Source organism: Pelecanus crispus, chromosome 2 (genome assembly GCF_030463565.1).
Source record: "Pelecanus crispus isolate bPelCri1 chromosome 2, bPelCri1.pri, whole genome shotgun sequence".
Taxonomy (NCBI): Eukaryota; Metazoa; Chordata; class Aves; order Pelecaniformes; family Pelecanidae; genus Pelecanus; species Pelecanus crispus.
Genome location: NC_134644.1, coordinates 55,817,832 through 55,843,225, shown reverse-complemented (window position 1 = coordinate 55,843,225; position 25,394 = coordinate 55,817,832). Strand labels below are relative to the sequence as shown.

Here is a 25,394-nt window from a genome sequence, read left to right as displayed (position 1 = left end):
CAGAGGCCTCAGGACTGTAGACACAAACCACAAACTGTCAACCACAGGTCACTAAAGAGATGAAGCCTTAGAAGTTGAGTCAGTTGATTTTGTGGGTTAACAAATAGAGCAAAGAACAAGTCTGCAACATAGGTAAAACCTATAACATGTAGTAAACTGAGATATAACATGGAACTGTGGGCCAAAAAAGAAAGAACAAGTTAACAGACTGTTAACATATAAAAATGACCTCAGGCAGACCTAAAGTGTGGAGGAAGAAATGCACAGCATCATTCTCCTCCTGGCAAAGAGGAAGAAGAGATCATAAATATTAGCACTGTGATCATGGCAAAGAACTTGGGATGCTGACAACTTACTATAACCAACTTTTGCTTTTTCTAAAGAAGACCAGTATTATAGACTTCTGAGCCCAGTGGAAGGGTGAGCATGATACTAGAGAAAGGCATAGATAATATTAAGTTTGTGTATAGTAGTTTTAAGTGTATCATTATTGAATGAGCTGCAATAATTGGGTAATTTGGACTATATGTCTTAGCATGATTGTAACCGGACTAATAATCTCTCTTTTCCATTTGCTAAGACTTTAATTCTTGGCTTTATGTTCATGGAGGGTTTCTTTAGCCCACATAGATTGCACGGAATGTTTGGTCTGGACCCTAAACATCAGGACAGACAGATAAAACTTGGCTGCAACAATTGGTGGAGAAGGCAGGCAACAAAGCCTGTGACCTGTGCTGCAACAGCCCAGCAAAACAGGAATGGGATCGGAATGTGCCCAGCACTCAGTAGGATCTTACCAGCTCTATGCAAACACCTAAATACGGTTGTGTGATGTGAAAGCACCCAGTTTTGTAAGCCTGGGCCTAAAACCATCCTTTAGTACCCAGATCAGATGTCTGAAAGAGGTTATCGGAGTATCACCCTACAGTTTCTCCACAGATGGACTCTTCTCTGTTAAAAACAAGTTCAGAAATGCAATTAACATCCTATGAATCCGTGTGAATCTGTTTCCAAAACAATGTTAAAATCTCTAGTAGAAGTGTTGAGTCAATGTCTAAATACATGACTCTCCTCTCTCAAGATGCAAAATGTAAATAAAAATTCATGCCAGAGTCACTAAATGCTTACTAACTAGGGGAGGTGATTGCAGTGATCTTCTTGCGCTGGACCCCTGATAAGCACCTGCTTTGATGCTCACATACACTAATGAGAACCAGTGAGCACTGTTCTGTAACACCTATGCACTTTGGGCAGTTCCCAGGGGATTCACTTACAAATACTAATGAAGGATAGGAAAAATAACAAGGTGTCCTGTTTCCAGTTTGCTTAGGCAGTGGCCGCTGGCAGCTACAGCGCTGGTATGCAGAAAAGTGACTGACCTGACTTGCCTCTTTTTGGATCACCTCTGCAAATAATCTTTTTGCCCAAGACAGGCAAGCAGTGTGCTCATTCCAAAATGCAGGCTGGTTTTACTTCTGATAGAACAGATACCCTTGCATTTCAGGAAAGTTTGCATAGTTTGTTTTGTGCCAAGTTGTTTGCAGAGGAACCGTTTCCTCTTCTCCTCCCAACACACAGAGCTTCCAGAAGGCATGTTACAGGCAAAATGCTACAGGCAGGGGATGGGTGGATGTGGGGGTGGTGGGTAGATTGGAGCTTGGATAAAAGGGTTCTGTCTTTCTGGGTGGGAGTCGTAGTCCACACCTAATTTATAAACCAACTTTATTAAGGCAGCTTTGTTTAAAAGAATGTTGGAACAAAACATTATTATTTTTAATTATAGAGCCATAACAGTTCTAGCAGACAGGGTACAGATCGGGCATGATAAAGCTTAGGCATGATAAATTAGTTACCCAATTGTGACCATTTGCTTTTTGGACCTTAGTGTCTGTGCTGCTTCTTGAGAAACATTTTAGTCTTCAAATAAGTGTGTAATGCTTCTGCCCTCCCTTTTGACTCAGTGAAGACCCTTTATAACAGGCAAACTATCAGCAATTTTTGGATTGTATTTGTTGTTAATGCATTTAAAAAAACCAGTGGGATCCTTGTTGCAGGAACCACTCATTTCTGCAGAGTTAGAGCAACACAGTTTTGAAATTGTGCGTGCTGTATATGGAAGTTCAATGAGACTTACTGTCTTCCAAATTTTGGATGGGAGAAGGCTGAAGTTTAGCTCACTGCTTTTCTGCCTTTTTTTTTTTTTTTTGGTGTGCAGTCTCCGTAGATCGTTTCCGTTGCAGATGCAAACCCCCGCTCACTGGGAATTGAGGCCAACGTACAGCAGGCTTCCTAAGCGCTTGTACACGATCCTGTAGAAATCCAGAGACTGAAAACCCATGGCTTAACCACATGTATCCTTTGTTACGAATATCCAAGTCTTTCTGCAGCGTAGTGTAAGCTTAGTATAAGCACTCCATTGTTTCAAAACCATTCTCTGACTTTGTGAGTACCTGCAATATATTTAGGATACGCTTTAGTTCACCTGAGTTTTAATAATTTGTTATCCAACACATTTCCCATTTTGTCTCCAGCTACTTATGTTACATTAGGTATGTCATTTATGACCAGATCTTTTAAATTTTAGCCCCTCCATAGATGAACTTTTCTGAAAATCTGGTAACTGATTTTCATACTTATGTTGAAATTTCAGCTTTTCTGAAAAAGTGAGTTTTAACCTCTGTGGTCTCTATTTTCAAGGGTATTTAGGTCTGAAAACCCCTTCCTTTTTGTGAAATGGGGATAACGGCATTTTCATATTTATCACATACACATGTATTACCTGATAAATGCATGAATGGAAGTCTGTAGCATTTAAATGTATAGTTGTGAGAAATGGTAGGAAAACCTGGAGGCATAGGGTAGTTTTTCTGCAGTTTTACACTGGCACATTTACACTGAGGCCAACACCATTGCTCTAGTGTAATTAGAAAGTAGTTTGGCCCAGATTTGGCTTGATACAATTATTTGTTCGCTTCTAATAGTGTACAGACTACAACAGTTGCAATGCAAACACAAAAGAAGGCATGACTGATGCCTCAAAAGTGTGCGATCTAGGCTTTTGCTTTTTGCATCTGTTTACCTTACAAACAGCAGGAGTGTTGGTGGAGGACAGCAGTCAACTTGTAATCTATCCTTGTGTTTGGCTGTTGGGAGCTACCGCCTCATCTCTGGTGGCAGTGGGCTTTTGCGTCTGTCAAAATGAGCTGGATTTGCTAAATCACTTGGATAACAATTCAGTGTGGCACATTTGGAATGACAGGCTGGTAAGCGCTGATTAAGACAGCTCTGTTGGTGTATCTCATTATGCTGTGATCTCCAACAGGGGAGTTGCTGAGTACCTGGGGGCAAGCAAGACTTTCTCCTGGCACGACAGGGTCTGGAAGAGGTACTGGTTCACAGCATTACCTGCTATTTTGTTTGACTTTCACTGGAACATCTGTAGTGGGTGGAGTAGAGATAAACTAAAGATGAATTGTGGTAAATGAAATTTACCTACAGTATCAGCAATTTAAAGTGTATCAATTTCTTTCATCCTCTGAGTACTTCTGTGTTTACTGCTAAACCACTACCAGTAATAAATCAGAATAAATTCTTCATTTTAAATAGCCTGTTGAGGTGGCTGATAAGCCAGCATGACTCTGTGAGAAGAGCTCTGTGTCACAGTATTTCTTATGGCTCACCAAGGAAGAAGCCCAAGTCACCTGGATCGCTTTGGTCACCAGAGGCATTTAGCCATGTCAGTCTCTCATGAGTCACACCATTGACAGTAAATTACTCATAATTAAGTTATGTGTAACTGATAGAACTTATATTAAAATATTTTGGGTACAAAGAGCTATCTCAGATTCCAGGTGTTCTGAATTTATCATGTAGCTGCATAAAATAAAATATTTGTTCAAAATTTGTTCAAAATTACTAAAACCAGTACTTACTGAGAATGTTTTATGGCTACAGTTTAGCCATATGTAATACTTAAAACCAGTGTTGATACACTGCGCTTCAGTGGTTGTTTCAAAGTATCTGAAAATCTGCACCAACTTCACAGATCTTTAGAAAGAGAAATGAGCATTGAGTTATAATTGGGGGTTTTATTTTCCATACTTGAAATTCAGCTCAGCAGAGAGAGCACTGCGATTCTTTCACGTTAGTTGTAACCCAAAAATATTCTCTAAAGACCTTCTTAGGATTTTGGAAGAGAGTACATACCGAGGTAAACAGCTGCGTAAAACTACGGAAGATAAAAATAATTCAGAGTCCCTTCGCAGAATCCCCCTGTAGATTATACAGCCAAAACCAGCATTACACTGTGATCTTTCTAAATATTACCTACTGATTAAAAGCAGACTGATATTTTTTAAAACTGGATTTTATATCAGTTCAAGCCGTGTTTCTCATTGCTCTCACTTTTTTACTTCTGGTATCAGAGTTATCTCTAAATTTGCCTGCCATAATTTCAAGGTATCTGCAAGCTGCAGCATTTGGCATATTCTTTCTAAGAAAAAAAGGACTACCTCTGTTTTTCTTGATCTATAATTGATGGAGTATTTAGAAAGCATTGCACATCCACTCTATATTTTTCTGGCTCAGTATGCTACCTTTTTAGAAAACCTTCATATCAAACCACAATACACACTTCAGGCATCCAGGGACTGAACCTTCAGGCCTGTAATCTTAGCTGTATGGTGGGTAATTGAGAACAGTTAGTGGTTAAGTACTGGGTAAGTCCAACGGCTACTCAGCAGAATATTTCACGAGTCACAACGTCTGCTATATTTATGTGACCGAATGTGTTGCAAGCATTTTAATTTACATTAGGCCCACCATCTCATGACTGTCTGGCTCTTGGCTTCACGCACATTCCGAAGAGCAGAACAGCATCTCAAGTTACACACCAGTGGTATCTTGCCTGCCTCAGAGTCAAGCTGAAGCTTTATTTCCTTTTCGCATGTTACCATAAATTAATCCTTATGTGAAATGACTCATCAGCATGCTCCTCGGCTTTCTTCAGTACTTCTGAGGCATGATTTGTACCAGCAGGGTATGAAGGAATTTTCATATCTACCTTCTTGCCACTTGAGCTCCTGAATTTCTCCTCTGTGTTGATGAGTTCAAATACTTGCGCTGCTACACACGTAGAGAGTGGGAGCTGGCATTTTACTTCCTTGCCCTTCAAAAGACTCAGGAATAGCATTGAATTCCTGAGATACGTTTTAGTGTGATATAGCATAGCCCAAAGCTAGAACTGCAGCCCCTTGAACATTACATGAGGCGTACAATATAGTCCAAAAGGAGATGCAAAGACACGAATCCCAGCTCCTTAATCCTCACTTAATGTCTGACCTGTGACATTCCTGAAAGCTAAGTTTTCGGAGAGAGAATGGACCTTAGCTGTGCTGTGTTTTTAAGCCTGGGAAGGATAATCCTCCCTCCAGGACCAGCTTCTGTAGGAGGTTTATGCATGTCTGTGCTCATCTCCCTGCTCACATTGTATTAGTCACTGCTGTGTTAGGGCTGACTGAAGAACAGGCAATCTGATAGCGATCAGCATCCCCAAAATGCTTCTGGGGAGGCTGGGTTAGTGTTCAAACAAACCAGCATATAAATAAGAATTTGGTTTTTGTGTGTGTGTGTCTGTGCGTGTGCTTTGAAAAAATAGCAAAGTGTTAAAGGTGACATTTCTAAGGAAAATACCAGACAGCTTTTGCACTCTGCTAGCTTTGTGCTCCCTGAACAAAACGAGGAGGACGGAAAGCAACGCACCTCCCGGGCTGACAACTATCTTGAGCTCCGTGTGTACTTACGGAGAGGCACACGGTGCATCAGCTACAGGGTGAATGGAGCAGAGGCACAAAGCACACAGGTTTGGTAATGCAGAACGGACACGTGGCTCTTCTAGAAGTTAATAACGCTGGTAACATTTACAGCAGTCTTGAGGCAATGGTAATTACATCAGAAGTGGGCAACTGTTATTGACAGAGGTGATGAATAATGAGTCCAAAACTGCATAAATATTAAGAGTCCAAGGAATTGTTTTGAAAACATAGAACTTCTTAAATAAATGGGTATAAATAAAGACTGTGTCACTGCCTGGCAAAACGAAGTGCCAAATGCAGGGTAAGCTTTATCTTAATGTTGGTTGTATCAACATACTCCAGCAGTGAACTATGAGTTCTCCTTAAGAAAACAAAGTGTGTCCGTACGAACCAACATCAAAATAAGCTATCTAAACGTAGGCAACTGACAGTTTTACATGGCTTGTTTAAAGGATACTTTGCAGGGCTGATTTGGAACGTGCAGCGTGACTGTTGTTGGAAGGAGGATGTGATTTGTAACCGCAAATCTGGTTATCTTTAAATAACTGCCCGAGTTGCTAGCTTCTTTCATTGGTTAGGTCATTGAGCAGCAGCCATTTCCTAGCCATACATTAGTATTATACAAGAGCGTTTTTGAAAGCACTTTAGTTTGGCTGCATCCCTTCTGCTGCAGGGCGATACAGCTGGGTGGCGGATGCACAGAGAATGGGGAGCCAGGCCCGTGAGCTGCTGTCTCCCCAACTGCAACGCTCGGGCATTTCTCGCCACACCAGCTGCCCTGATTTTAGTGGTTTCTTTTCGCAAGTAGTCCGCCCGAGTGTGAGTTGTGCTTGTTTAATAATTCATCATTAACAAGATCTTATCATTGATGTTTCTTAAATAAATTATGTTCCTAGGTGTGCCTGCATTTCCAACCGGCTGCCCCAAACCTGCTGCCATAAAATTCAGTGCTTTTCAAAAATATTGTATTATTTAACTTTGTCCTGCTCGGGATGCTTCACGTGCAGGTACTTAGCTTTTCCATGCTTCTTCACTGAAACCAGAATAACCGAGAACAAACCCAAGTTCTTCCTCACTGGTGTGCGCAAGATCAACGAGAGAGGACAAGGGGATAGCCGGCCGACCGGGACACCGGTGTCTTCCTGGGCGCTCATCAGGTCATTTTTTTCTGTGTCACTCACAAAGTTTCCCTGACGGGGTATTGCAAATACCTGTGACAGCACCGGCGCATGTCAGGCGGTAGGTGCCAACGCAACCTCGTACTTTTGGAGTTTTGATCTAAAATGGAACGCTTGCCACGGGCTTTTTTTACATCTGCGAGCATTCCGAGTCGTGCGCGGAGCACACGCGCCCTGGTGCAAGCACAGTAACAAAAAAAAAAAAAAAAACCAAAACCCCCAAAAACCAACCAAAAAAAAAAAAAACCCACCCCAAAATACCCCCGAGGCAGAGCTGTGCGATTAATCGTCGTGCAGCCGCGGTCCACCCCAGGGCACCCAGCGCCGCTCGCAGGGGCTGCGGCGGGGGCCGCCCGCCTCCCTCCCCTCCCGGGCCGCCTTCGGGAGCCCCGCAGCGCCGGGAGGGCGGCCCGGGGGCAGCGCCACGTCGCACCGCCGCCCCCCCGCCGGACACGCGAGGGCGGGGGAGCCGGCGCCGAGGCCGCTCCTCCCCCCCGGTCCCGGGTGGGAGCGCTTCATCCACGTTTGCAGCGGCGGGAGGAGGAGGAGGAGGAGGAGGAGCGGGAGGGCCGGGCGGGCGCCCTCCTCCCTCCCTCCCTCCCTCCCGTCGGCGGCCGGTGCACCCTGCGGCTGCCCCACTCGCGGCCCTCCATGGCGGGGCCGGCGGCCGTGCGGCGGCGGGGCCCGGGCTGCGGGGCTCTGCTGCTGCTGCCGGCGCTGCTGGTGAGCTGGGCGGCCTGCCAGGCGCCGCCGGTGCCCGCCGCCCAGCCCCCCTGGGACGGCAGCGACCTCCGCGTCGAGCGGCGCTTCGTGCCCGAGAGCTGCCCGCGGGCCGTGCGGCCCGGAGACTTCGTGCGCTACCACTACCTCGGCTCCTTCCCCGACGGCACCCGCTTCGACTCCAGGTCTGGATAGCGCCCGCCTCGGGGCTCGGCCTGCACCCCCCCGCCTCCCCTCGCGGGGTGCAGCCCCCGCGGGGTTTGGAGGGCGCGAAGGCGCTCCTCGGGGAGAGGAGGGGAGCGAGCGCCGCTGTCCCCGCGATGGGGCTGTTGGAGGGGCTTTTGTGGGGCGTTCGGAGACTCTGGGCGGAGGCTGCGGTCGAGGTTCGGTTCATGGCCCGCTCCTCTTCCTGGCCCACGAGGGCTTGTGGGGTGAGCGGGCGTAAGTGGGCTAGTGGCGAGCTGGGTGGGCAGCGCCGTCCGAGCCGGAAGACGGGACGGACGGGCCACCGTGGGAAGGCGTCTTTGAAACGTGAAAGGGCGAAGGGCTGGGGTGTGACTGCTGGGGGCTGGGGCCAAGACCTCTGCAGCGGCTGGGTCCCGTTCGCAGCAGTGCACCTGCCCTGATGGGTCCCCACCACGTCCTCCCGGCTGCTTCTCCAAGGCGCTGACCGGGAGCTCTCGTCTCCGAGAGACGAGAACACCGTACGGATATTTGGTCAGCCTGGTGAACGGGAGCACGTATGGTATTGCAGTCGGTCACAGTATTTACTGATTTCTTGCCCCTTTCTTTCTGTACGTTTCCCATGTCTGCTCCAGGCTCAAACCTGCTAGAAAGCAAACATTTCTGAATCATTACCTTTACCAGATATACAAGAATTATCAGGCTGTGCTTACACAGAAAGTTTTGGATAAGTTACCCTTGAATAAATGTGACCTATGTACAGTGAGGCGTCTGGCCGCTTTCCTGCTGTTATTTTTGGGATCAGGAAGCCTCAACAGTGGGATCAGGAGGTTGTGAAGGATGCCGGTGCTGCTGACAGCTTATTTGTTTTTTCTTGCTTCATTCATTGCCGCTGATCAAAGTATTACTTGGAAAGAAAAGGCAAAATGCCTTTTCAGTAATCCTGGTAATCTTCCTTGTGCTTCAAGGAAAATCTACAGCCTTAGGGAAATAACTGTCTTTCAAAGTAAGCTCAGCTCTTCCACTGGAGCTGACTGTACTTCGGTACGCCGGTAGTGCCACTTCAGCAGCACTTCTCCGGATAAAGGGCGGGATGCAGTAGCTGGCGTTGGTGCGGTTTCAGTGAAAAGGCACCGCAAGGACAGTGAACTCGTTGGCAACTGATAGTCTCCGAAATAAGTCTTAGCTGCAGATGTGAGGACACGCAAGGAAAGGCAGCGTCCTCACTGCTCATTTTACAAATATGCGACAATTGGAAAACCAGCCATGTGTTCAGAAATGTGTTTCTGATTTCTACAGATACGTACTGGGGCTTACTTGCACGCTGAGTTGTACCAGCAAATTTCTGCACTGAGGCAGGGCACCTGGAAGGGCTTCCCAGGTGTTGGCTCTGGTTTAACTCCAAATTCCTTGTCATTTGGCTCTGAAGTATTTGGGGCAGGAACAGGCTGTGCAGAACTGTACAGTGTTTATTTCTTTGGGTCCTCTAAACATCATTAAATAACAGTGATAGTCTAATCTAATGTGAGTATTTGTATGGCCATCTTCATTTCAAAAGGGTGCAAAAAGTCAGGTTTGTTCAGCTCGTCACTTTTTTCCTAGATGGCAGCTCATGTTGACATACATTGTTGTTACTTGCTAACTATGGTCTTTTCTTTTTTTAAGACTGATGACGGTGGTCTATCATGTTAAGACAGTGGAAAATTAGGAGGTTTTTATGTTCTGTAGGTTAATGGAAGAAATATTTTTGAGTATTCGTTGTAGAATCTTTAGTGTTCCCTGCATACAAATTGAAGATAATCAGTCAATTTATACTAAAATTAGCCTATTAGCCCATTTTTCTACCTGTCAGAGTTGCTACCTGTTTTTTTTTAAGTTTATGGAAGTGCTTACCAGCATCAGTTTAGTCAAATGCTACTATGAAATCAGCCTAGAAAATACTCTGGGTGTTGAACTAAGGGCAGTTTTACTTTGTTTCTTCTTCAGCTGCTGAAAATGTTCTTGAGGTTTAAAATTATTTTTCTGTATGTCCAAGTAGAAGGTAGTAATACGGCTCCTCTTGTTAACAGGCTGTTGACAGTCTTAGTAATCGTGACTGCGTCACATAAATTAACTAATGTGCCTGTTGATTCTTTTTTGTTTTCCCCATCAGTATTTGCATTGTCATTTCCATGGCCATAAAAGGATTTGCATTTTTACGTCTGAATTGAATTGCCTAGTCATCTGCTGTGAATTTGGTAAATTCCTCTAATAGAAGCTGATTTTGCTTAGTTTTAAGGAATCTGCAAAGTCAGTCCTGCAAAGCTGCATGATCTGTTCACTGCTTTGTTCAGTTCTCTGCTTAGCATCAATGTTTTCTTAATTGTATGTTTATTTCTGACAAAAAAAAGCTCTTCTGTTCTAAGTCCATCCCAAATGTATTCCCCAGCTTTGTCATTCGCTGCAAAATACGACTTTTGGGGGTTTCTTAGAACCTATTGTCTTATTAGTCTTAACATCTTAATTATGTTTTTATGCGTATAATAGAACTTGTCAGGAGCTAATTTAAATATTTTCCATCCTTGCCTGGGAGGAGGAATATTTGTGCAACTGAAAGTGAATGCTGTGTATAGATGGTTGGCTATTTTAAGGGAAACGTTTGCCAGAAAAAAAATTGATGGAGCAAACAGAGAGATCACTCAGTAAAATATTTGAGGGATTCGAGGCTCTGGGACTGTTAGGAGGCTCAGTATGTTGTGGAAGTGATGTGTACAGTCTTCGAAGGAAAGTTTGACATCATTTCCCTAGCTGTATCTAGCTGCTGGCTGCTTTCCAGAATATTTTAGCAGGCAAAGAGTCACAAGCCTTTTTTAAAAATTTTTTCCAGTGCTGCCTTTTCTCTGAAAAAAAGAAAGTCCTTTAAATTATAAAAGGAATTTGAGAAAATGAAAGCAGTAAAAGCTTAAAAATAGGCCTGAAGCTTTTGAAATGCTTCCTGCTGCATGTTTATACATTGCTTAAAAAAATTAAGTAACAGCAGTAATTCATGCACAGCACAGTGGGTTCATTGTGCGCATTTAAGGTAGTCAAACTAATCACGTAAGCTAATGTTAGCATTCTGCTGTGGTAACACTGCTGCTCTCTGTGGAAAACTTTGTTATCATTTTAGCATCATTTCTTTTACCTTTCAAATGTTCATGTATTATCACAGTGGAAGATCATTTAGCTGGCTATCTTGATTCTTGATCTGGCAAACTTGCTGTTTAAAGAACATCTCTATTTTTTGATTATTTAAGTCTTAATGACATGAGAGCTGGGAATGTGGAGAAGAAAATAAGTAACCAATTGGAGAAAATAAATAACTGACTGGCAAATCTCACAACTATTACTCAAAAAAGCATCTTTTTCCCTTTCCTCTTCTACCACAGAGAATCCCCAGCTGTGATGTCTCACGTCATAAAGCTTATTGATCTCGCATAATATTTTTGTGGTGTTACTCACCAAAATCAATATGCTGAGGCCCTACTGTGGGAGCAGCCATCCTTTCATATCTTGTAGTATTGTTTAATTTTTCTTTCTCATCCATAATTTTCCAGTGCTGCTTATAGTATTAGTGTGTAAATTAGCTGTTTGTAGTTACGGGCTTTGGGTGCCTGCAGTATACATCGCATGCTGCTAGAATGCATTTCAGATAGACGGTTAGCAGTGACCGGAAGGAGAGCTGGGTTGAAGTCTCAGAAACATTTAAATTTGCCCCTTCTCTTAGCAGCTGTTTCGTGATAAAGTTACGCTAACGGGGAGACAAGGTACAGTTAAACTCTCAAAAAAATAGTGGAATGATGGGTAAATGAACTGCTAACATTTTTCCTCACTTTTCCCTCTTTAGTTATGACAGGGGATCCACGTTCAACGTGTTTGTGGGAAAAGGACAACTTATTGATGGGATGGACAAAGCTCTGGTCGGCATGTGTGTGAACGAGCGGCGGTTTGTGAAAATTCCCCCCAAGCTCGCCTACGGAAGTGAAGGCGTCTGTAAGTGCAGCACCGGGCGGGTGAATAGCTGGTTGTGCAAGTGATTCAACAGAGCAGATGGAAAATGGAGTCACAGAAGAGAAGGGCAGAAATTGCAAGTAGGGAATTTCACAGAGCTTCTCCCCTGCTCGGGGATGTTTGTTAAGCCTATAGCCTAGCTGATCGCTCCAGGCTCCCTCTGCACGCGGAAGGAAGAGCTGTTGACTGTAGGGGACCTTCAGCGAACAAACCTTGCTTCTCAAGTTATTTATTTACACCTACCTCGCTGTTAAATAGTTGTTGCGTTTTGGCATTGCAGTGCTGCACAAGGTCTTGTCAATGCCAAAAGCAGCTTTGCTCTGCAGACTCAGAGGCAACAAATCCTAAATCAGGAGCGGTTTGCCTGATGGACGTTGCCAGATTCTCGCCCCACTTATGTAGCGGCAACAGTGACAAGGGGGCAGGGGGATATAAGCACAAAAAGGAGTAAGTTGTACATCATGGATTTTATTTAGGGAATGCGTAGATTGGTTCCCTTTTTGCTGATGTCCTGTAGAAAAAGGGAAATAAAACTGGTTGTGGTGTTTTGGTTTTGCAGCTGGTGTGATACCCCCCAATGCTGTGCTCCATTTTGATGTGCTTCTGATCGATCTCTGGAACTCGGAGGACGAAGTGCAGGTTCAGACTTACTTCAAACCTGAGAAGTGTCCTCGGACAGTCCAGGTGTCTGACTTTGTACGATACCATTACAACGGAACGTTCTTAGATGGGACCCTATTTGATTCAAGGTACGCAGCTGGGTTGTGTGTCTTTGTGTCTTTTAATAGGTATCTGATGTCACTTTAAACCATCACTTCCTCCCCCTTCACTGGTATAACAATTAATGCGAATTGCCCAGAAAGACAAGAAAAGAAAGCTAGCATCGTATAAGTGTCAGTAATTTATTCAGGGATTATGGGACAGCACTACTGACTCAAAACAATAAACCAGTACATTATTTCTGCGTGAGCATTACCAGCCCAGGTCCTTTCTTTTTTTAAAATTTCATTCCCTGTATCTATATTACTATTTATTGCAGTCAGCTAATAGTTTTTATAACCACTGGCAGCATAGCTATTCAAGTTAGACACAAGCTTTATAAACTAAGCAGAGTTTGTGATGAAATTGAGCTACTAACACTTTCATACTGACATTTTAAGTTTACAGCATGTGTACTTCACTAAAGTTCTGTGGAAGATGATGCTTTAAGAACAGCTGCCATTATGTTTGTGAGCTACTTTTCAAAACCTCTGTTAGGTTCCTGAAATAGGTAGGCACTCTGGAAAACACTACCCAGCCAGCCCTTGGTAAATCAAGGAACAATATTTTTGGAGCAGCAAGTTGTGAATTAGGTTGTGCATAGCATGTGGCTTTTAAAGATTAATATTGTTCTTTCCTCTGGCTGTCTGACGTTTGGATGTGGTTTGGGTTTGTGGTTTTTTTTTTCCCCCCATTTTTAGCCATAATCGGATGCGAACTTATGATACCTATGTGGGAATTGGATGGCTGATTCCTGGTATGGACCAGGGTCTCTTGGGAATGTGTGTAGGAGAGAAGCGCATTATCACAATACCACCTTTCCTGGCATATGGAGAAGAAGGAGATGGTAAAAGTTATTCTTTTTTTTTTTTTTTTTTTTATCCAAGTCATCTGTATTTTAAAACAAACTTATACTTTGTGTATCTTACATTTATGGGCAGCATTATTACCCATTTCAGACAGATGGAACAAAGTGATGGAAAGAGAGGTTCAAAATGTATTATGTACTGGATTGGACTGATTAGAAAGTAAAAGATTTTTTTAAAAAATTAACCAGTAGGTTGCTTAACAGATATATGGTGGATACAATTGTAATCTTTACATACTGAAATTTTATTTCATTCAGAGAATATAATCTGTGATTAATATCTAGTGGCTCCAAAAACTAGAAGTCAGATGACTTCATAATTCTTTCAATGACTGCCACAGAGAGCAGAAAACTTGTGAAAAAAATGTAATTTTAGTTCCAGTTTTGTTCTTTTTTTTTGCAACCGATGCCCTAGTAATAACTACAAGATGGATTAATTATCCTATGAGACTGTATGCAGCCTGCAGGTCATACATAGGCATCCCCATGTTAAATGAGGGGACAGTTAGGTATAGTTTGGGACCCTTCCTTAAATTCTTTCTCTGCTCTAATGTTTAAGAATGTGTCTCTGGTGTACCCCTTCCATGACTTTGTTACCATTAACAGTGATAGCCATCTCCATGGACAACAAAAACTTTGTGGAGTTATGTTTTAAAGTTTTGCCAAGATCTTGAGCTCAATGGTTCTCAGTCAAAACAACCCATACTATAATTTGCGTATTGATGGAAAGGTACTTTTTCACTGAGATACTCAATTTACTCCTCTTCAAACTCCATCCTGTGGTCTCCTGTTTTGATATTAACAGGATGGGAAGAGCGGATGTACCAAGTTTGTGTTCTGATGGTTATTTTATGCACTTTCCTGAAGTGTGTTGGAACTACTGGTAGACTAAACCATGCAATGCAGATGGAGCTGGTGTATGTTGACTAAGATAGATGTTGCTGAAGAGGTTGTTTTTGGTGAGGCAGTGCCATCACAATAGGAACAGAATGAAATAACTGAGTTGGAGAATTAAGTGACAAACTCACACATGAAACAAAAAATGACTGACTAGAAGCAGAGTATGCTATTTTATTTTGGGAGGGGAGGTGCCTGATATTCGGCAATAGGTTGCTTTTCTTCAGCGAACATGTTTAAGCTCATTCTAGGATATCAGCTCTTTCTTATCAGTTTTCTGCTCTAACACTTTTGTAGGTAAGGACATCCCTGGCCAAGCTTCTCTTGTCTTTGACGTGGTTTTGCTAGATCTCCATAACCCCAAAGATGGTATTACTATCGAGAACCAGCATGTGCCTGAATCTTGCGAGCGGAGAAGCCAGACAGGAGACTTTCTCCGATACCATTACAATGGCACGCTTTTGGATGGCACGTTGTTTGATTCCAGGTAATCGAACCATTCAGCCCTATGGATCCTATTTCCAGGTTGGCTTGTCTGTCTTGTCCATAATATACCCAAATACAATTCTTTGTCTTTCCTTCCTTTTTTAAATTTGTGAGTGGAGTTGGAGTCTTCTCTTCTTAAAAAACTCATAGGAACCTTTTCAGTAGGGGAAGGAAGACAAAGACCTATTTTGTATTATGACAGTACCACAGACGCCATCTAGGGGTGGTGATCCACCTGGTGAAGCTATGTATGCTTTAGACACGCGTGCCTGAAGACTGCCCCACAGAGTTTATCTGCCAAATAGGTAATACTCCTGAAGAGAGAGAAGATAAATAAGATTCCCATTTTATGTCCTGAGAATTGTGAGTCAGTGAACTAGTGGCTAGTTTGAGGTTAATCTCAGGACGGCCTTTCTGTTTGTAGTTGAAAGCTGTTTGCATTTTGAGGGCTAATGTCTTTCAAGACTGAATTCAGCAATGGGGTTTCTGTCATAAAGGAAGAGGGATTGCTATCACTTCAGATTCAAAGCTCTTTGGCCACATGAGCCTCATGTACAGAATTATATGATGAATAATACCCTTGTAGCTTCCTGGCACTTTTGTTTGCTCTTTAATGAGCAGTACTTTACTTCCCCACTCCAGCTTTCAGACCAGCTGGCACAAGTAGCTAAAAAGAGTTGAAAATGAGCAACTGTAAAATGTTTTACAAAACAAACTAATGAAAATTTTTCTCATACTTCTATAACTGCTGCAAGCTGAAGATCAGGATCAGTTTGGAAACATTAGCTGAGTAGTATGTCGTGTGCTACTTCCCATGAGGAGGGGTCAGGGAATTGTATCTCAAGTAATTAAATTGAGGTGGGCTAAGGTTCAGAATCAACCTTCACCTCCCCATTCAGCTACCCAGCTTGGTGGGAGGAGAGAACGCAGGAGACCTGCATCAACAGCCATCACTGTAGATCTTAATTTACAGCTTATAAAAACTTTTAAGTTCAGAACTTGAAGCTTATCCACAGTGCACCTGCCCAGAATCTCTCTTTTTTGAAATGTAAATGAATATTGTCTGTAGTAATTAAACAATTTTTGAAAATGGCTGTAGTATTTATATTAGCATTGTTGTCAATAAATAGTAATACATGCTTTGTAGACAGCAGCCTCTACATCATTCTAAAGCGCTGACAGTTGTTAAAGGGCTTATTCGTTAGAGTGTTGTATCCTGGCTTCCTGCAGAATTTACAAGAAAGGCCAATATCTAACAAGTATCTATGAAGAAATAGAGCAGCTAACAATAGTTACTGAAAACAGGGAGCATGCCAAAAGCACTGTGAATGCCTGGGGTCGAGAGCTCTAATAATCTTTTCTTTCATTTTTTTTCCCTCTGCAATATTCAGCTGCAGAACTGCCCCAGGGCAGCTCAGCCAGGGATGTCTGGACTTAGAGCAGTTGAGTAAACCTCTGAATTACATCAGGGTCTGTACTGGTCTTGCTCTTTCCCAGAGTCACCTTGTGAAGATGAATTAAAATCTTTCTGCCTTCCTTTCCTTGGGTTGTGCCTTCATGTAGCATGCCTTGAAGAAAGGCAGAAGATAGACACATCCTCGTAATAAACATCATTTGTTGTTGTAGGCTTGTTTTATTCTATCATTAGGTGTTGAAGCAGATCCTTCAACCTACGTAAAAATGGCTGGCATAGTTTGGAAGGGAGGGATAGTATTGATACGGTTTTGTTGTCATGACTCATTTTAATTCTGCGCATCCCAGGAGAACCTATTTATCCCACCTCCTGCTTATAGTAGTCGAACTACATAGCTGAGGTTGCAAAATGAGATAGTCTGAAGGGTGTCTCATGAAAATGAATGTAAACTATATCTAGTTGATAAGCACTTATTAAAGTAGAATCGGGGGAGAGAAAAATTTAAAGGAGAAAACTGAATTTTTTTCAGTTACTTATCAAAACACATTTTCTGTTTAGTCTAAAATACATAAATAGGTGAGATTTTCTTTCAAGATATAGGAGAAATGCATTTGCAAATAAGCTGTTCCCTAGCCCGGGTCCCCGTACTGGTTAATAAATGACGCATGTGTCACTGCCTGATGAAACTTGGTGGCCTAGAGTCATTGAACATGGTGATTGCATTGTGCCTCTCAGGTACTAGTTAATCACCGGGTATTTGACCTTAAGTGGTTTAAGAATTGTGTTGCGGACCTATTGCAAGATTCTGTGTTTTCTCGAGTACACCTGACATTGCTAAAATGCAAATATTTTCCATAGCTATTCACGAAATCGTACATATGACACCTATGTCGGGAAAGGTTATGTGATTGCTGGGATGGATGAAGGTTTGCTGGGTGTATGCACTGGTGAAAAACGAAGAATAATAATCCCCCCTCATCTTGGATATGGAGAAGAAGGAAGAGGTGAGCTTGACTTTTCATTCAAGTCTTCCATAATTAATGATGTTTCCTTTATTGTCTAGTGCATCTGTGTGTAATTCCATTTTTTTTTGGCAATTGAAAGGCTTATGAATTAGTTCATTATTTTGTGGGCATTCACCTGACAGGTTCACACCCAGAATTTGCAAAATTATTTTAATTAACTCACTAGGCCTGAAAATAAGAATGCAGAACAATCTCACATGTAACTGGTGACCTGAAATTATTTGGATAATTAGTGTTTCAGGCAGACTGGTACTTGGTGACCTGAACTCATTTGGATAATCAGTGTTTCAGACAGACTGGTACTTGGATGCCTGGAGCTCTGCAGTGTGAGATCTTCCTTCCTTGTATGTCCTAACAAGCTCTGTATGCTAAAGGAATTCATCGTGTTAAGTTTTCTTCCCCATTCCTTCCACAGCCACAGGTTTTGTGGACTCCTAAGCTGCCTCTGTAAACGGTGGATGCATGTAACAGCAAAGTATCTGTGTATGTATAACATACAGTTAAGATTCCTTTGGGAAAAGTCATTACCACCTAAAAAGACTGCTGTGAGAGATTGAATACAATAACCCTTCTAGCCGATCACAGTTTTATGGCTGGTGTTTCAAAAGGTACCTTCTGGGATGTTATTTGGAAAAAGTGATTTAGAAGAAAAGCTTCTCTTCTGGGAATGCAAATTCTGTGCTGTTGATTTGGGAATTAGATTCCTCTAACAACAAAACCCACTCCTGGGTCTGGATATGTCTATCAGTGGTAATGCGATTGCATGTTATCCTGCAAAGGGGTGGGAGAAGTTGCTTGCTATCAGGACATTTTGAGGAAATGTAACCTTTTAGACATAATGGCGTTCCTTGAAGGCATGAGAAGTCCTATGAGAATTTTGATGATCAATAATTAATTGGTACGTGAAACACAAATCAGTCATTTAAGATGGTCACAGGAAATACATGTATATTGCTTCATTTCTGCATAATTTTGAAATTCAGAATAATGAAATTTTTTCCTTCACTGTTGAACTGAGTGCGTTTAGTGCTTTTCCACTGGTTCTCTTTCCTACATCAGATGCAGCTTGTATCTGTTGCATACAGAGGAGATGTAATCCTTTAATTCTGAACGAGAAGAGCAAAATGACTCGGTAGCAGGCACAGTGGGAATATATATTCCTGCAGGGTGCAGTGCCTGGTCATCATAAGCCTGTTTGGGTACCACTTCTTTCTCTACTTGCCTCATTTGCTTCCTATTTAGGAAAGATTCCAGGATCTGCAGTGCTGGTCTTTGACATCCACGTGGTTGACTTCCACAACCCCTCAGATTCGGTCAGCATTACTGTTAACTACAAACCTTCCAACTGCACTGTACTGAGTAAGAAGGGAGATTACTTGAAGTATCACTACAATGCTTCGCTCCTGGATGGTACTTTGCTAGACTCAACGTAAGTATATCACCTGGTAAAGAAAAATGTCCCTAGCAGCTGTGAAAGCAGAATGAATTGCCTGCAAGGTGGGCTGGCGGGGAATAAAGAATTTTTAAGTGAAAAATTGAGTATTTATGTAGAATGTATTTTTCTTTTTATGCCTGCCTGCCTAAGATATATAGGAGGAGGAAAAAGACAATCTATCATAGCATAATGAGAGAACTGGGAACAAAGAGGATGTAGGAGTGTGCTGGAGAAGAACACAAATACTACAGGTGGAGTGACGAAACAGGTTGTCTGCATAGCAGTCTGTTTAAACGGGCTAATTCAGATGTCTAGGCCAGTCATAGTAGGACAACACAGGGCTCCGCATGAATGAACTGTCCAAGTGTATTAAGTTTCTTGAGTAGTATTTGCACTCTGCACTGATTCAGTGCTCCTGAGAGAGATCTGGTAGAGGTACTCAGTGTAGTCTTGTTAAAGCTAGCTTGATTTCTAGTAAATGGTGTTTTATACTAAATGCATTTGAATAGTAAATGGTCACCGTCATGTCTGTACCATGCATGGGTACTACTTTTCCTGTATTGTAGTGTTGTGGTAAGTGTCAGCATGGAGAAACTCTCAGAGGGCTTGATCATGACCATGATTATAATGTTCTTCTTCCTGTTGACAGTAGGTTTATGAGGGAAGCAGAGATTGCTCCAGTCTGTCTCATGTAGAACTAAAGTAATCACATAGCACTCTTTGCTGCAGCTACAACAATAGTTCTGCTAGTTTTTTTTCCTGCCTTCAGCTTTTGGATAGCACAAGTCATCTAAATAATATTTTTTTTTAGGAAGGGAAGTTGGGAAAAGCTATTTTTAAACAGGTTATAATTAACATAGGAAGCAGCACATAGTTCTCACAGCGTACACAATAGCTTACATTGAAGCACATGAAGTGATGCTGGAGGCAAGTCTGTATGCAAGTAACATATTCAGCTTCAAAACACCTTTTATAATGGCAGGAATGCTCAATTCCCATTTTGTAGCAGGAACCAAGGGATGTTGAGACGGTCTTACTCAAAGCAGTGTATACAGAATCAAAGATCATGAATCTTGTGCTCCTAATTTTAAGGCTGACCTCTTCGCCACTAAATTGTTTTCTTTCCAAATAATACTCTGTTGTACAAGTGTGTCCTGCAATGGTACAGCCAAGCCAAATAACCAAAGAAAGGAGACCAACAGAAGAAAGGGTCCTGCTGTTGGGACACATACTGAGTAAAAAGTCTTCACACTGCATGCTCTGCTTTTAGAAGCACAATACATATTTAAGTTCTGGGGTTTTTAACTCATGATAATTTCTGATTTTAGAAATGAGCCACCAGCAGTGAGGTACGATTCAAAATATAATATGGTTAAATAGCAGTAGTAGTATTACACTTCCAAGCTGTCTTGGTTAAATGACTACTAACATTATAGTGACTGATTTCATTAAAGGGATGGCTGATCCATGTGAATGCACGCAGATCTGTAATAGGTTGGTAGTTCTGGGACAAATGTACATCTGGATTTTTTACATCTGCTAAAAAAATCCAACTTTGTTAGTTAAAAATATTTGAAAGGCAAAAGCCCTTATTTCGAGATAAAATACTTTGGGGGTTTAATTTGCAGGAATAATGATTTTAATTCGATTTCACTCAAGAAGCCTATAATTTTAGTACCAGAGGACTTCTCAACAGTAGGGACCCTTCTGCTTGGAGCTGGCTGTAACTTGCTACCTTGAAAACAACTTCAGGTAACTGCTTGGTAGAACAGAGCATTGGGCATGAAGTTAATTTTTGGCAATGACAGGACACTAACTAGAAACTGCTGTTTCTGTGGTAATTTTGAACAACAGAAATTCTCTATTGTATGTTGAAGTTTGTTTTGTTTTCTTTTTCTTCTTCTCCCACGCCCCTCCAGACACAGCCTTGGCAAGACCTACAACATAGTTCTGGGATCTGGACAGGTGGTGGTGGGGATGGACATGGGCCTTCAAGACATGTGTGTCGGGGAACGACGAACAGTCATTATTCCACCTCATCTTGGTTATGGAGAAGATGGAGTCGGTAAGTGAGTGAAACCTATTGCACATCCGCTTAGCACCTCTTGAGTAACTGAAGCGCAAGTATGCATGTTTTGTTACTTGCTATGCTTGAGGACATAAGGCGAGTGTCTCTTAGATGCTCGAATGCGATTTTTTTAGAGTTTTTTCATTTCAGTGTTTCAGACACCCTCCCTGTTCCCCAATGAAATGACTATACTGTCTGTGTTGCACTTTAAGTCATACTGTTACTGTGGCCAATATAAAGACTATCCCAGTACAAAAGGGAACACATGCCCCCCATAACGTTGCTTTGTCAAAACGGAAAGCTCCAGGCACTTTGGTGTTGCAGAGGGAGTAAACACTGTTCTCTGTGATAGGGAATTGGGTACTCACGCTTGGACATGTGACATGTTATTCAGGAAACAAAACTGAAGGGGACTGTTCAGCACTAATATGTTAGGAAATTCAAAGAAAACTCAAAATTCAGAAACTGCATAAAGTAAATGTAAGATGTGAAACAGTGTATCAGTGCTGTTGAAACCCCAACAATAATACTTTTAAGGCAGTTTGCTCTGTTTTAGAGCATTGAGGCTTATCAATTTTTAATGACAGGGACAACAATATGAAAAGGAACAATATAGAATTGACAAGAACTCTCGTATTGCAGTATGTGTCGTTGTTACCGGTCTTCTGAGTTAAAAGACTTGGAGGAAAGGAGTCTGTCAGGTGATTGCCAAGATCAATAAACTCTGATTTATATGGAAACAGTTATATAAGTTGCTGTGTTCTTTGAGTACCTCCAGATCAGTTTGTATTTTATAAAGACTGTCAAGCATCACGTGTCAAGCTCAATAGAGAACGAATTTGTGATAAGAGAGAAAGAAGCATTTTCACTTGCACCTGGCTTCCACGAAAATTGTGAATGAAAAATTATGAGTATTATAAATATGCAACATTTTATACTATTATATGTAGTTGCATAGTTATTTATAATAAATAAAAAACTTCCTCATAAAATAAAAAAAATCCACTGTGTTAAAAAACGTTATAAACACACCTGTCACAGGTATTTGCCATTGTTCAAATTACATTCGATATACATGGACCGAAACATTGCATGATAGTTGGTGTTTTGGTATATACCCGGATATCTGAAGAGATTGCTCGTTTGCTACTGGACAGAAGTTAGAGGTGACCTCGATGTTCTTTTTCAAGGATAAATTGAACCCCTCCCATGGTTTCATTGAGGTGACATCCCAAGCTGTTGCAACGCTGTTGAGTCTGTCGGTAGCAGCTTGATACACAGTGTATTGGCAAGATAAAGGAAAATTGATTAATTCCCGCAGTTTTACCTTTATAAGTAAAAAAAAGGCTGCAGTTTTATTATGAAAGCTTCCTTTATGTTTTGATCATTTCTGCTGAAGTACACAGGAAGATTTGGTGGGCTTAGGATCACGGGTCTTGGGGATCACAGTAGAGAACCTCTTGGAGCAGAAGAGAAATTTAATTATGGATTAAAAGGAAATATACTCTTCAATGTAAGTGATGATAAATACCCCTCTTGGCCATTTGTTGTGACAGAAGGAGAAGTGCCTGGTAGTGCTGTGTTAGTTTTCGACATCGAACTGCTGGAACTGGTGTCTGGCTTGCCTGAAGGGTACATGTTTGTATGGAATGGTGAAGTCTCTCCCAATCTTTTTGAAGAAATAGACCAGAATCATGATGGAGAGGTTCTTTTGGAGGAGGTAAGCTGAAACAATGAAAACACTTGCAGTGGTTTTCTTCTACCACCATCATCAAGGTACTTGGATGTTGAAGAATGGGGTCTTCTTTCCTCTTCTCTCCTCTTTTCTCACATGGTGTTTGTTGTCAAGTTGACAGGAAGGTGGCGTGTCAGTTAAAACATGATTATTTAGCTTTAGAGGTAGAATTGAAAAGAAGAAAGAAATATAAGAATGGCCATACTACTTAAGACTATTTACTATTGTGGTCTCCTTGGTCAACAACAGATATTTGGGGCACAGGTGTAAGAGGCAGAGTTAGTATTGAACGATCCTTCGCTGTATCAACCTTCATGGTGTCTGTTAATTGGAGGTTTATGGTGAATTCTTGAGCCAAAGCTGAGCCTGCAGCGGTGCGTCCAGAACTGTCTAATCACTTTTACAGCCTGGCAGTGCCTGTGGCTGCTCCTTCCACAGGTGAATTGTGTGCTGTGTGAACAGGTCCTTCCCTTTGCTTGCTTTTAAAATCTGCAGTGTGAGAATTGGGTGCCCTAATTGAAAGCCGCTTGCCTTTGCCACACCGTCTCTGTTAATATAAACCTCCGTGAGGTTTTCCTCTGCATTTTCTCTTAACTGAGGAGTTCTATTTTTTTTTTTTTTTTAATTCTCTATTTCAGTCATCTTCATTGCCTTTCTCTGTCATTCTGTTTTCTGTCCTTGCTTGTTGGCCTAGTGCTGCCTGCAGCTCTCGGGGTGCAGGCAGTGGACCTATGGAACAGCATGAGATTCCTGCCAGCACTTTTAACAAACCAATGGGGTAAAATCAAAATCTTGTTTTCCTGTTTCCTAGCACTCTCTTCCACCTCTTTGTTTTCCTTCTTTCTCCATCTTCTCTCTTGTGTTTACCTCCACTTCTGCCCTTGCAGAGAAGAGCTTTTATCTGTCTAGAGAATGAGTGAGGTGGGATGGGAGTGTTGATATCCACATCCTTCTGGTCACCTAGCAAGGAGGAGAAGGAGAAGCCGAAGAGGTATGAGAGGATGCTTGGCCTAAAAGGTGTAAATGGATGTCAGAAATAGCTTGCACTGCTGAAGCTTGTTTAACAAGTAGCACTGGAGATAACAGTAATTGGAAAAGTTGTGTTTGATTGTGGACTTTCTGTTTTTGGCAAGCCAGCAGTACGACTTTGGTCAGATGTTGTCTAATCACCTTGAGTAACTTCATCATATGTATCAGGAAAAGGATTTTCAAGGAAAAATAACCTTGTAACCTTGCAACTTTGTCATCCCTCTTCCCCCACCAAAGTCATAGGAGTTGAGTGGAAGGCATAATGCCTGAAGCTACTTTAACAAATCTCATGGTATCCTGATACTTTCTTCTTGTTTCAGTGTTTCATTCTTTTTTCTTGCGTGCTGTTTCTTGTAAGATGCCGGTAGACGTCTATTTTACAGTGAGAGCTTCTTGTATCAGCATGTGGAATTAAACTCCCTCCCTCCATGTAGATCTGTTCCTACGTCACTCTCTGTTCAACTCATCTTCCCCCTAAATTATGAAAAAGAACGTTTCTTGTTATGGGTCAAGGACCCACCGGAATAAATGAGGAAATCCCTGTTGAGCTCCAGAAAGAGTGATTTAACCTCACGTGTCTGTCCTAATTAGTACAATTTAGGTTGTAACAGTGTACTTTTATGTACACTTAATAATAAGTAGTAAAATGCTGAATAGTCAAAACACATAAACACTACTTTTGTAAATATCTCTTCAGTTTTAAATGTCTGTTTCAATGTGAGCTGCTCTCTCCTCCTTTCTCTCTGCCTAGTTTTCAGAGTACATTCAAGCTCAAGTTGATTCTGGCAAAGGAAAGCTGGCTCCTGGTTTTGATTTTGAAAAGATTGTTAAAAATATGTTCACCAATCAAGACCGGGATGGAAATGGTAAAGTTACCGCTGAAGAATTCAAGTTGAAAGACCAGGAGGCCAAAGAGGAACACGACGAACTATAAAGCTAAGAAAAAAAGAAGAGTCCTGAGCTGACCTACTGTTTGAATGCGTGTACTGGAAGAGGTTTCGGCAAGCATGTTTCTGAAAGGTTAGCACTCAGCTAGATAGCCCGTGTCTTCCTGTGCCTATGTGCTGGTAGGCTGTTAAAATAGGAAGAGATTTTTGGCTGGAATTGTTAGGTATATTTGAAAAAAGTGTTAAGTGCCTCAAGATAGGATGTATAAATGGATGAAGAGCATACAGCCATACCTGGTGTTGTGAACCACGTGGCCTGTTTTTATGCTAAAGATTAGAAGTCATCATTGAACAATACTCAGTCACTTGGATGGATAGATGGATGGTAGGGAGAAAACTTACCGCGTGCTTTTAAAAACTTCTGTATCCAAAATATTTCCACAGGAGAACAAACCAGAAAATATTCCCCATGAAAATATCCTGTAAAAATTGTCAGACATAGAGCCCAGTTCCTTTCAGAAGGCAGGAGCACTCCTTCCAGTAACTGAACAAACTTACATGAATATTTGCCAGCAGGAGCTCCGATTTGCAAATTGCAGAACGTGCAAGTGCTAGCTATGCCATTGCGAAATTTCCATAAGCTGTGAATTAAATTAAACGGGCCTCAAATTGTAACTGTGTATGTGTTGGGTTTTTACCTTATGAAATAAAAGTTTGCTACCGTCTGTGTTGTATTTAATTAATAACCTCGACTCTTCTTGCTGGCCTGTTGAAACAGTGTTCTGATCAGTGATTCCCAAACCTTTCTAGTTGCAACCTTATTTATAGTTTTGTTAGACTTAAAATGTTAGTATTATGGGGTCCAAAT

General features: G+C 41.9%; 1 protein-coding gene across 1 annotated transcript; it reads left to right on the top strand.

Moving 5' to 3' along the window:
* The first annotated feature begins 7,642 nt into the window (after positions 1-7,642).
* FKBP9 (FKBP prolyl isomerase 9) lies at positions 7,643-24,573 on the top strand. The gene is made up of 10 exons (XM_075705678.1): positions 7,643-7,896; positions 11,760-11,905; positions 12,483-12,672; positions 13,384-13,529; positions 14,745-14,934; positions 17,206-17,351; positions 18,615-18,801; positions 20,727-20,872; positions 22,432-22,595; positions 24,391-24,573. Exons 1-10 carry the CDS (start codon positions 7,643-7,645, stop codon positions 24,571-24,573), a joined length of 1,752 nt encoding a protein of 583 aa, XP_075561793.1.
* Positions 24,574-25,394: the final 821 nt, after the last annotated feature.

What these genes read in the sequence shown, in the direction of transcription:
- FKBP9 (XM_075705678.1), top strand. Translation starts at nt 7,643, where the DNA reads ATGGCGGGGCCGGCGGCCGTGCGGCGGCGGGGCCCGGGCTGCGGGGCT. An exon ending in GGCACCCGCTTCGACTCCAG is followed by an intron (nt 7,897 to 11,759) that starts GTCTGGATAGCG and finishes TTCCCTCTTTAG; the next exon opens with TTATGACAGGGGATCCACGT. An exon ending in GGTACTTTGCTAGACTCAAC is followed by an intron (nt 18,802 to 20,726) that starts GTAAGTATATCA and finishes ACGCCCCTCCAG; the next exon opens with ACACAGCCTTGGCAAGACCT.